General features: G+C 34.7%; 1 protein-coding gene across 2 annotated transcripts in view; it reads right to left on the bottom strand.

Annotated features, from left to right (window-relative positions):
• Positions 1 to 4,623, bottom strand: part of r-l (rudimentary-like) — a 30,721-nt gene extending 26,098 nt beyond the window's left edge. Inside the window, exon 1 of one of the 2 annotated variants that reach the window (XM_069829051.1) lies at positions 4,268 to 4,623. In XM_069829051.1, the coding sequence (XP_069685152.1) occupies positions 4,268 to 4,426 (159 nt within the window). In that variant the 5' untranslated portion in view covers positions 4,427 to 4,623. The remainder of the gene's footprint in view (positions 1 to 4,267) is intronic. The other variant, XM_069829050.1, reaches the window with a different exon arrangement.
• Positions 4,624 to 13,831: the final 9,208 nt, after the last annotated feature.

Here is a 13,831-nt window from a genome sequence, read left to right as displayed (position 1 = left end):
GACAATGACAATTTAAAAAGGAACTCTATCTGTACTTGTACTTCACATACAATCCTCAAAAACTATTCACAATTAGGAGATTCATATTTTACCTGAGCAAAGTTGATGTCAATGTTCTAAACTCAAGACTAAAGGCTGGTTCACAATAAACCAGAAACGAGAATCGGAACGAAAATGAAAACGGTAAAATTGTTAAAATGTGTACATTTAAATGTGAGCATTCACAATTAACGAAAAGCTTGCCAGAGCCCGGGATCGGAAACGGAGAGTTGGGGAAGTTTCAACTTTGGCGTTCACGTTTCCGATCACAGCCCACTAGATTCATTCTATTGCCATCTAAAAGCTATTTTGTCGTCATATATTTTGTAGCAAGAAGACCGTGACATAACCTATGCATTATTTTGTTCTGTGCTGTGCATCATGGAGGAAGTTTTATTTGATGAGATTCTAATATTGAGTGTTGAGGAAAATCCTCAAGTTTATGATAAGCAGCGCGCCTCGTATAAAGATGAGAAAATGAAGGAGAATACGTGGCTTTCAATAGCTGCATCTTTGAACACCGATCGTAAGTGAATCATATTTTATTACTGTATTGGTTGTATTACACATACATATTCATGCTTCAATTCAATAACTACTGTTGTGTTCATTTTTGTTCTATTACAAATGTTTCTTCTCTAATTATTTTACGTTATGGTAGACTTAAAATAGGTTGAGATAATAAAGATGCATGGGCATATTTATAGTACCGTTGAAATTTTGAAGTTGGTTAACCTGCGTTCATGTTGGCTGCCTTGTACTCATGAGAGAACGCCATTGGTCAATTATACACAAATAACATCAGAATGCATAATATCAACTTTACATATCATTATTAACATGCATATCGATATGCATAGTCATCTATGTTCTCAGTTTACTGTGAATCAACAATTTTCATATTCACATTCTCTGCTTCTCATTTTCACTCTGGTTCTCGTTCCCGGTTTATTGTGAACCAGCCTTAATAATAATGTTTTATTAATACTGCATTTTATCGAAACTGTTGCTCACTATTCGACAATGCTCATAAAGTAAACATTAAAAGTAAATTAATGACTGAAAACGTTTAACTATATCTGACAACCAGTAACTTCTGCTGTACCCCACTGAAGGAGATCACTGAAGAGGTGGTTTACAAACTGATCTAAGTCAAAGTGACAAGTTATGAGAAAAATGGCAAACTGATACAACAAAACTGACGCTCTGGTGGCTGCATATTTTATTTCATTAAGGAGTTGAATTTGTTTTGACACTTCTCTGAAGTATTTAGAGCCACTCTGCTTGTTATAAAGATTTAATTAACTTAGTAGTTTTCAAATGGACCGAAGTCAAGACTTAGGAGAGTCTGGAAAATAAACTTATACAGGTATTATGGGCTTGCAAAGGATAAATTAAAACGTAAATAAAAGTTTAAAAAATTTTGAGAAGAAGCAAATTTTATGTCCTGAATCATTCCTTTCGTATTACCACATAAGCCACAGTTTCGTAACACTGAACTCGGAGAGGGAAGATAGCTTCTTGTACCATTTCCCCAGGTCATAATGGGTCTCCTGACATTTTAGTTTCGAAATAAATGCAATGATCGAATCTGAGACGTGCACATCCATTGTAGTTTGCCTGCTACCCCTCTCATATCTGATGTACTGTAACCTTGATCCATAAAATACCCACACAAACCATTCATTCTCTTCGTCCGACTTGGCTGATAGATAACAATATTTTGGGAAATCGCAATAAGCAGAATGTAGAAGCTCGGCCCACCACCATTTCCACTTTTCCCCTACTAGCTCACCAGATACTCTATGATAGGTGAGTGTTGTGTCGAATGCACATTTCATGTGAGTGGGGATAACTTCCCCTATTGGCATTCTCTTTATTGCGATTTATTCAATATTTTAACGCAAACAGTAACTAAGCCATTCCAGACACTCTTTTGTAGCTGTAGATTTATTTTTAAAATAATTTAAGTCACCAGTTGGCAAATTACTAGCAGTACAACCATATGTTTCTTAATGAGAACAGGTTATGATAAGTTTTCCTCTTGCATCTGGAACTTAATTATTTCTTGCATATTTACGGCGATTTGTACACCAGTCAAACTAATTTCTTATTCTCTTACTTAGACTGTAAAACAGCATCACTGTATTCTTTAATATTAATTTCATATTTTACGAATATCATGTGCGTCATAGCCCAGTGGTATTCGTACTCCTAGATACCTTTTCATTCAAGCTTGTACCCCAAAGTTAACTCAAATTATACATAACTATATCTAAACTTAATTAAACTCAACAATTTATCAATTATTAAATCGCCTATTTTTAAACTATAAAAGAGAATCATTCTAGTAAATAAATAATTAAAGGAACAACATTACAGATATCATAGAAAAGAGAAGTTATCCTATTATATTATTAACTTAAGTGCTTCTGTCCTGGTAATGAGATGCCTGATGTTCTCTGCATGCTGGCTCCTCGATTTTTGGTCGAATCTTCTTGAACGCAAGTATCAGAGATGATTCTGGATTCAAGAGATTTCTGTACTTCATTTTGATTGACGTCAATGTAAAGAAACCCTGCTCATACAATAACTAGAAGGAAACAGCAGAAGGTGTGAAGTGGCATAACACCAAAAGTCACAAATTAACAAGTTTTCGAATTTAATTTTCAGTGCACTCTCAACGAACATTTCTAGCAAACTTTCCTTCAATTTTAAGGGAAGTTCAGAGGAACTGACGGCTGCGGTGGAAAACGAATTTGTAATCTAATCATTAGCTCTGATCATTCATGAAATGTATGAGCTTATTTTAAATTTCACGTACCCTCTAGAAAGTCTTCAGGTATCTCTGGTTGAATACCAGGAGTAAACAGTGCAAGTGACATTAGTTTTGTGTACAGTCTATGCTACATGTAGCGCATGCATGCCGACTTAGGTCAGTTTGGAAGCAATAAACAGAATACTTCAGACAGTTTGGAATAAATTTAATATTTTTACTGGATGTAATGAATGATTTATAGCATTATAGAATATATGTTTATGTCCCTTTGATAGAAGGTGAAACAATAATTCTGAAGTTACATTCTGTTAAAAAAAAAAAAATGCCTGTGACCACCACAGGTTGATCAATCATTTGGAGAAGATGTGAGATTTAGGTGATGTTTTCCCTGACAGTTTATTTACACACAAAGAACAAATTAATGGCTTAAATTATGAATAATCTGCCCTCCTAAAAGAAGACGATCTCAGAAGCGCAGCACTAACTGTCCTCAACAGAGTGGTAAAGTGCATTGAAGCCGGTGGTGGAATTTTTTTAACAATTATACGTATTTTGAACTGTTAAATTGTACTGATACCATGTAAAAGCAGTAAGTGTAATCGTTAAGTCATTTATCTTTCTTTCTTGCTATTTGTAATGCTTGTTAAGTATGCGTAACATTGAAACAGCCGCATCTCCACACCCGTTGAAAATTGGATACATGTTTATAGGCCTATGAACTTTTTTTTTACTCAGAATAGTCCATGCTACAAACATCTAACTTAAAATATTTAAGTTACTGGATTTATTATTCCTGAACAACCTTGTATGTGTGAATATGTTCCTATGTACTTGAACATTATGTAGGTCATTTATTTTACTCAATTGGCAAGCCTACTAACACTGTGCATTTTCGTTGCTTTTTTTTTTTATCTTTTACTCGTATTTAAATATCACATTTGTGAAATTTACATGTTCGAATACTTTCCCCGCTCGTTGTGACTACAGAAAAACAAACCTGACCTAACCGTGGTACCGTAATCTGGAGTTTAACACACTTTTGATTATTTCAGTTCATGTTTAATATTTTCACGAAATTCAGTGCAAGTTCCTATGTCACTGTTTACAGTATAGAATGACACAGTACCAATGACTGACGAGACATACAAGCCTACTAGTGTTTCTATAAATATACTGTCCATTTACTCAAAGTTGTTTGTATGTCCAACAGTTATCATTAACTCATCGGAACTATCTTTAGCATTATGAGCATTGATGAATGATGAAGTTCACTCATTCTACCATACTTTTAAGCTGAAATGCAGTAAAAATCTTGATTTTATCCGATAAAAACAAGAGACAATAGGTTATGTTCAGAATACAACTACAAAAATTTGACACGTGTTCAGTACACAAAACTTGTACAGTTATATACTCAATAACAAATGCTCAAATTCTATATTAACATACCATAATTTCTGGATAAGATACAACACTCCTCATATCAAAGTAAACAGGAGAATCGATTCCAACTTTCATTTTAAACATGCCAAATTTTAATACTTCAATCTCGTGCAATTTTATAATAAGTTCTCTAAGCTTATGTTCAAATGTCGCCATTACACTCATGAATTGAAACTATTATGAAAACCGTATTAACGATATGCACAAACGCACTCTCATACACGCTTACTACCAAATTCCACTGCTCTTCACCCACACCCCAACCTTTTTAACAAAGTCGGCGGCAGCTTTTAATAAAGATATGCGCGAATTTCTTCGGCTCCATTGGATAGGTAGAGCCACAGTCACTAGAGATGGGTAAAAAATAACACAACAGTTATTTTGGAACTGTTCCGGTCTCGGAACTGTTGCAAAAATGAACAGTAGGTCGGAACCTCCTGTTCCGAAATAACAGTGTTCCGACTCCGAGCTGCTCACTTGCCCAGCTGTTGCGGGCTCGCAGTACCGCGTTGCACAGGGTATGTTCCGACTCTCTCGGAACTGTTGCAAAAATGAACAGTAGGTCGGGACCCTCCTGTTCCGAAATAACAGTGTTCCGACTCCGAGCTGCTCACTTGCCCAGCTGTTGCGGGCTCGCAGTACCGCGTTGCACAAGGTATGTTCCGACTCCGAGATAACAGTCGGAACGTCGGAGCTTGTTCCGATGAACCGACAGCTGCAGTTACACTGTTCTCGTTGTTCTTTATGTTATACTTGGAACTTCGTTGGATGAAGTTGGTACTTGAAACTCTCTCGTGGTTGGAGGGGGGCGCATGGAAATTGAAATCCTTGCGGTGGCGCGAACTTTAATATCAACATTTGTAAGACTGGCCAATCATCTGTAATGTTATAGTAAGTATTTAATAATCTGTAATATTCATTCCCGCTTTATGGTTTATTTCACCATTAGTTGACTAATTCTGTTTTATAAACATTCTACAAAGTCATAAAGTACGCATACTATTATTAATTCATTGATCAGCTGATTCTATACAAAGGTTAAAGTCGTAAATGGTAATGAGTGGTTTAGTTACAATGTCTGTATGTCGTTTGTTGAGGTTAAGTCTGACAAGCACAAGTTTTTGTGCTATCTTCTCTGTTATCAAAGAACGACAAAAATGTTGTAGCATTATTTGTTGGAAACTACCCATATAAGTACTGATTTGGAGAGCGAGGTTTAATGCGAAGTTTAAATTACACTTTGGTAAAGATGCGATTCCAACATTTTACTAACCCACTGCGGGGTTTCCAGGTTTCAGTACTGCCAATATATATCTTTTTTATTTATGAAATTGTAATATTTATTATTATTATTATTATTATTATTATTATTATTATTAATTATTATTATTATTATTATTATAACTGCATTAAGAAAAGTAAAAATAAAAATTAATGATTTGTTTTTTTTTATTATGTAATAGAGAGAAGAGAAATTACATACCATATGTTTTAAATGTTATGTTATTTTTTTTAGTTGGCTACCATGTCTTTATAACTTTATGTACGAAAACAAAGTGTTGTATTCTGTCCTTGTAGTCAACAGCTGTTCAATTATTAACATTAAGCTTTTGAGTTCTGTCCGCATGCACAGCAATTTTCCAAAATCGATTCGAATGTGCATTGCAGTGCCATCTATAGATAAGAATGTGTACTATGTCATGCCTCTGAGTGCTCCAGTGTGAGCAGCATGGTAAAGAGGGAGGGTACTGTACCGTTCGTTTGAACGACTCAACGACTCCGACTCATCACCACTGGTGACTGTTATTTCGGAACTGTTATTTGGAACATAGTATTTTTTCGGAACCGGAACAGTCGGAACTGTTCCGGGAAAAGAACAACTTCGCCCATCACTACCAGTCACGCAACTCATACGTATAAAACATGCCAACATTTGACAGCTGGCGCGACAGTAGCCCTCTAGCGGCAGGCAAGTTAAAATTGTGCACACGACATATGATAACACATCAGAAAACGGGTTTTGCGTAATTTGTTTTATATTTTTATGCTATACAGTAAGTGTATATGATTCTTATTAATTTTACTTTAGAATCCTAGAAGAATTTCACACGCAGTTACTCTACAAGTTTCAGAAGCTGGGGATAAACGTAATTCATTCTGCTCCTTACAACTGAATCATGGCCCTGTTCACGTATCATAGTTTGAAATAATATAATTATTCGTACGTGGATGGTTAATTCAATTCATTCCTAAATATATTTATGAATCATTAGAATTCTATATTTCCTGTGAGAAGAGTCAAAATTGTAGGGCATATCTCGTAAGGTACACTGCGTGGTGACTCCTGTCTCTATTTCCTGAGAAATTAACTATTTTCCATACCACAAATTGGGGTAAACTCGGCCGCTGAGGTAAACTTGAAAATAAAAAAGGGGAAGATTTAAACCTTAATATGACATACATTGATTTATGAAGTTCATTACTTTTCATTTCTTAAGAACCGGTATTTCCTTTATTATTTTGAGTGACAAATAGTGCTGATATTACGATTTAAATGTTTATGGCAAGTTTACCGCATTTTACATTACATTTCCAGTTTTCACACATAAGCTTAATTTTAACTTATCCTACCTATATAATACGTAATTTGCATCCACTTACTGTTAATATGACGTAGGTGAGAGCAAATAAATGAACACACAATTTTGTTGAAAAAATTGTGACTTCAATTAACTCAGAAAATGTAGGCCTAATTTTATTTTCAGAGCAGAAGTGGTGTAAGTCAAAATGGGTAATGACAGAGCCTTGTAATGAGGGTTGAAGTGAACATTCTGTAAAATGCAGCGCAAAGTAGCAGTTAATATTGAATTTATTTAAACTATTAGTAGTCAGTGAATAGCACGAAGGATATATTAATTGCTACTTTGCGTTGTATTTTACATAATATTTACTTTAAACCTCATTACCTAATTTTGACTTACACCACTTCTGCTCTGAACGGCTCAAATAATCACTGGGAATGTAAAATCAACACCAATAACAATCATGCAAATTATTACAGAAAAGATTGCTTTTTATATTAAATTTAAAAAGGCTCTTGAGAACTTAATACGTCTGCCACATGAATCTATACCAACACATCAGAAATTTATCGACACAGTCTGGATTTATTCAAGAAGTGAATATTTTGCAAAAGGATTACAATACTCCATGGAGTCTTGAAAAATTAACACCATGATCCCTACTTGAATGCAATATAACGTTCAACTTTTGAAAAATATAAAGAAAAAAACACGAATACAAAAATTATGGAATTACTTGCATTAAAAACTGTAGATACATTATCCAAAATCGGAATGGTTACACATTTACACATATGATTTCTGCAAAAAAATAATATACTGTAACAGGTATTTACTTTGTTTTTATTTAAACTCTCCTTCCTGACATACAAATAGGTAACTGATAACTAATAAATGTTTTATAGAACACAATACGTAGGCTACCTACAACGTGGATTATTGGTTATGACTGAGTTATGGTTTTCTCTTGGTCTTTAGGGAATCTGAAGAACAACAAATTCGGAGATTTAAACTTGTTACTGCAATTTTCGTCATTGCACACATTGCCTTTATTCCGATGCATGATTAAAACGTTATTATAACATCTCGCATCCCTTTAAAGCACGTGCTGGCTGAACGAACCTATGACCAGTGCCTTGCCTGCCGCTTGGGCGCTAGTGTCGCGAATGTTGGCAGAAAAAGTATTGAAGTTTCGTGACTGTATGTATTAGACTGTGGGTAGAGCGATATCGCATGTGAAGAGTCGATTTCAAGCACTTTGCGCGCGTAGTATGAAATGTAAGGGATTAAACATTTTACGATTTTAATGGATTTTTTTAAACAGAAGTGAAAATTTATTGAAACTTCGACATCCTTCCACAACACACACAGGACTGATGTCTGATTCACGTTGCGCTATTTCGTGCTCAAATGAAAGTGAGAGATGGAATAACTTCACAAATAGCCACCAGCGTAGCTTGGTCGGTTAAAGGCGGATTTTCCTAGCAGCGCACATTTTGCGTTGCGTACGACGTAACACGTGGAGCGTAATACGCTGCAGACTCAGACAACAAGAAATGATTGAAGTGTTTTGCAAGGATGCGCAGTACGTTGTGCGCCAGCGTAATGCGCTTGGCGCAGTAAACCAACTCGAACTATAGCGCTTTCAGAATAAGAAGGCATATGGCCTAAGCCACTGCCATCGTGATCTAGAGGCCGTAATGCAGGGCATAGACAAATAAATAAATAAATAGAGGCTGGAAGTGCCTCGCGAACACTTATGTCTAGCCGCTGACAAGTGTGGTGCTAATTTCGGCTTCAGTCGGCTACGTTCGGTTCCATTCATCACTGTCCCAACAGAAAAACGTAGCGAACGCAAGAGGGCCGCGTAACGTAGCGGAGGTGAGATTTAGGAATATAAAGCTTAATGCAGTATAAAAGGAATTATTGAATAATTTCGAGGGAAAAATTGTTCCGGGGCCAGGTATCGAACCCGGGACCTTTGGTTTAACGTACCAACGCTCTACCAACTGAGCTACCCGGGAATTCTACCAGACACCGATCCAATTCTTCCCTCTATATCCACAGACCTCAAAGTGGGCTGACAACGTCAAGCAACCAACGTTGAGTGCACACTAACTCTGTGTGACTTAAATTGTGGTTTTCTGTTAACGAACAGTGACGTGTATTATGCAAATCAAGCTTTCAGGTATAACTCCCTGTAAAGTTGATTTGAATAATTTCGAGGGAAAAATTGTTCCGGGGCCAGATATCGAACCCGGGACCTTTGGTTTAACGTACCAACGCTCTACCAACTGAGCTACCCGGGAACTCTACCAGACACCGATCCAATTCTTCCCTCTATATCCACAGACCTCAAAGTGGGCTGACAACCGTCAAGCAACCAACGGTGAGTGCACACTAATTCTGTGTGACTTAAATTGTGGTTTTCTGTTTCTGTTGTTCGTTAACGTGTATTAATACTTTATAACAATACAATACCTTCTATCGCATTGTGCTTCAATAATAATTACATAACTTCCCACATTTAATCTTTTATTTGGGAAAGCCCTCATGTTCCAAATATTTAAATACTTTTTCTGAGAAACTGACTTGTGTTAAGGGGATCCGGTACGCCCTCTCTCGGCTATGTTAAAATCATTATTTTTCATGCAGTTTTTCTCAGAAACTGCTAGTAGTAGGCACTTGATTTTTTTACACGTTATTGTTACATATACTGACATGACTTTAACACAGCCAATTGAAGGAAAAGTGCATAGTACATTAAATATATATTTTTTTGCACCGATCCAAATTTTAACTACAATTTTTAATATATATAATACGTGTATTAATACTTTATAACAATACAATACATTCTATCGCATTGTGCTTCAATAATAATGACATTACTTCCCACATTTAATCTTTTATTTGAGAAAGCCCTCATGTTCCAAATATTTAAATACTTTTTCTGAGAAACTGACTTGTGTTAAAACCTCAATTATGAACTTAAAACATGTAGTTACACCTTAAAACCAAGGGAAAAATATATATTTCCATAAAATTATTTTCATATGGGAAATATTTAGTTTTTTATCTCTCCTGAAAAATTTAAGATTTTGGACATGAGGGGTTTCTCAAATAACCTGTTCAATTATTATACCTATTTCATATGCAACGGTCCCGGAGAAATAGACTCAAATATACGTACTGAATACGAACAAAATTCGTCGAAAACTTTGATAAACTCACTATATACAGGCAGATGAAGGCCCAAAGATGCTTTTCCTGTATGAGGTGTGCTGTGAAACGTGTATTTGCGCAAAAATATCAAAATAAATTTTTTGAACATCACAGTAAATTATCTTAAAAAACTTTATGCTCGACCATGCCGAAATGTAGTAATTATACACCTGGTAGCAGGCCTTTAATGCATGTCATTAAAGTGCACCTACTCATTAAAGGTCAGGTCTTTCAGCCAATGACGACTCAGGTTACAACTGTTCAGCCAATGACAAGTCAGCTTTCTACCGTTATAAAACCGCAAGTATCGATTATTCTCGGATATGCAATCGAAAGAGAATTAGCGAAAAGTCACGGAGGCTGGAAATCCAATACTGTCGCAGAAGGTTATGTTCTTTTACTATAATAATTAGCGTTAATTGCAAATAATATTCAAATAAATTCAATTTGTCATCTCGTTTTTCAATGTCTAATTTAATTTTAATGTTATCTCTGTAGGTCCTCATGGCCTAGTAAGGTCAATGTGGACATCTGTTCCTCGGAAAAAATCAATACTTTCGCGTCTGCGCACATCTCACAACATACGGAACATTGCTCAAAAATTAATAATATCAAGTTAGAAATATGGTCGAGCATAAAAAGTCGTATGAAACTCGCCTATAATGGTAATTAAGAAGCTCGTATGAAAATTATGAAACTCGCTTGCGCTCATTTCATAAATATCCATACTCACTTCTTAATTACCTTCATTATAAGCTCGTTGCTTAATGTACTATTATGCTCGACCATGCCCAAATGTTGTAATTATACACCTGGTAGCAGCCCTTTAATGGACCTCATTAATGTACACCTATTTCATTAAAGTTCAGGTGTTCCACCAATCAGAAAACACCATTGTACCAATATGAAAGCGCAAGTATCGATTATTCTCGGATATGCAATCAAAAGGCAACTAGCGAAACGTCACGGAGGCTGGAAGGTTATGTTCTGTTACTTTAATAATTAGTGTTAATTGTAAATAATATTCAAATAAATTCAATTTGTCATCTCGTTTTTCAACGTCTAAATCAATTTCAAGGTTATATAAAGATTAATATTTATTTTACTCTCTAGATTATATCAAGGTCAATGACTTGTTTCTCGGAAAAAATCAATATTTTCGCGTCTGCGCACATCTCACAATTTACGAGATATTCCACAAGGTCAGTTCCGCTCCCCAGTCAGATAAGAATAACATGAATATTTATGAATAATTTCAAGTTAGAAATATGGTCGAGCATAAAAAGTCGTATGAAACTTGCCTATAATGGTAATTAAGACGCTCGTATGAGAATTATGAAACTCGCGTCTTAATTACTACCATTATAGGCTCGTTGCATAATGTACTATTATATAGCGAGAAAGTAAAAAGTACTTTAAAATAAAACACAGACAGAAGTAATCACTTTGTGACGATAATAAAGAATTAATAATCTTAGGAAATTACGTCAGGACATCTTTCTCGGCGACACACTTGATTCTTCAGAAATTTTAATCACAACAACAGAGAAACTTCAGCATCATATTTGTATTATATATTTCTCATATTTCACAGAAATGATTAATTAATTTTAAAAATAAATTTAATTAGAGGAGCCTTTACAGCCAACCTCATCATGCTACTATAGCATATGGTATATGACATAATCGAACAATGGTCTTTTTCGCTAGTTCGGAGGTCGATCAATATTTAAAAAAGGAGAATCTTAATACGTCGTACCCAGAAACTGTGACGTTCCGATTACGTGAACACAAGATGCATACGAAATAATAGACTAACACTAAGTTTGAAATGAATAGACTATTTTAATGTTGCATATAACACTATTTAAAATATAGATATAGTATCTAAACCGTTTGGTCCCATTGGTTTCTTCCGAGGTTTTCCCCAGCCGTGGGACTGATGCCGGATGGTCTATGACGAGTTCTCGGCCTCACTTCATTTCACCCCCTTTGATCTGATTACCTGATTCGGTTTTTTCCGAGGTTTTCCCCAATCATAAGGCAAATGCCAGGTAATCCTTTGGCGAATCCTCGGGCCTCACCTCATCTCACTACATCTCGCCAAAATATTGTAAAAATTGTAAGAAATTGTAGAAAATTGCAAAACTGTAAAATTGTAAAATTTTGTAAAAAAAATGGTAATTGTAATTGTAATCTTGTAAAATTTTGACTTGTTCCAGATCTTAAAGCTTCATTGCTAATGTGAGATCTACGGAATATAATAAATGAAATGAAAAAACCTACCAAATGAAGGTCTGCTGCCGGCACTTAAAATTTAACTGATATTTTTTTTTAATTTTCACTTGTATTCCGTCGCTAAGCAATGGCTCAAACCATCGCCTCCATTGCAGAATGATTGCTGTTAAGAATATAAACTTTATCTTATTAAAACTAACACAACAAATCAGCATTGTTAGGTGTGTGAAAAAGATCATGATGAAAATTAAGTTAAAGATAGGCTATTGTGTTCCGTGGATGGCTAAGGCCTCCTGCTAAAGGGCTAACGCTGTGAGCTAATCCCAGTTAGAAATTGCACTTAAGGGGTTAGGTACTGCTTACAGCAGTAAAATGTTTGGAAATATTCAACGTTTTTTTCCTCCATTACTGTATCTTGTACAATAATGAAAATTAGTATGTGTAAAACACTGTCCTTCTGCTATATGAAAAAAAATGTTTTTACGATTTAAAAAAAATTATATATAGCCTATTTTATTTTTTCAAAATTCAGTTCACTGTGCAATGATGAAGGTTTCCCACATAACTCAAAAACTACCCAACATTCTGTAATAAAATTTTTTGTGTGTATTTATGCATGTCATATCTACAATGTGATGCAAGATCACTTCTCTATCTTCTCTATAAAAAAATGAATTCATTTTTAAAAATGGTCAAATATCAGTATCTTCTCCTAACACAAAATAAAAAAATATATTATTTATTAAGGAATGTAGTTGAAAGAGCATGATAGCAATAAAATAAAAGAGAGAGAACATGAAACATTTAATACGTTTATGAGTCATGAGGGAAACGCTTCATCACTGCACAGTGAACTGCCACCACTATGAATTTTGAAAAAAAAAAAAAAATATTTTTTTTTAAATCGTAAAAATATTTTTTTCATATAGCAAAAGGACAATTTTTTACACATACCAATTTTCATTATAGTACAAGATACAGTAATGGAAGGAAAAAATGTTAAATATTTCCAAAAATTTTACTGCTGTAAGCTGTACCTAACCCCATAAGTACTGAACTTTATTTACTAGTAAACTTGTATGCACATAACAGAATATAAGATGTATGATCTCAATTGGAGAATCATAGTATATTCTCTTTTTCAATTTCGAGTTTGAAAAGGTGTGAAGAAACAAACGTAGCCCATTTTTCTATTTAAGTAATATCTCATAGAACGATTTTGAATTATACTCGATTTTATACGCGTGCCAAAGTATATGTATTAGATAAATGTTTGGTTATAGTAAAAACGCAGCAGTACATGACTACCAGCACAAATATAGAAATAGTAAACAGTTGACAATTTCTTGGCTGATACCATGACAATGGAAACTTTAAACTCTGACATCACAACACCAAGATGAAGGATACTATCTTAATTTATAAAATGACAATACGTTTTATATTGTATGCAATATTCAATAACCTTTTATGCAACAACAATGTAGAAATTTTATATAATACATAATAAAAGTAACTTAAGAAT

Source organism: Periplaneta americana, chromosome 6, assembly GCF_040183065.1.
Source record: "Periplaneta americana isolate PAMFEO1 chromosome 6, P.americana_PAMFEO1_priV1, whole genome shotgun sequence".
NCBI classification, from domain to species: Eukaryota; Metazoa; Arthropoda; class Insecta; order Blattodea; family Blattidae; genus Periplaneta; species Periplaneta americana.
Note: the sequence above shows the minus strand (reverse complement) of the source record. Positions and strands in the feature narration are given on the sequence as shown.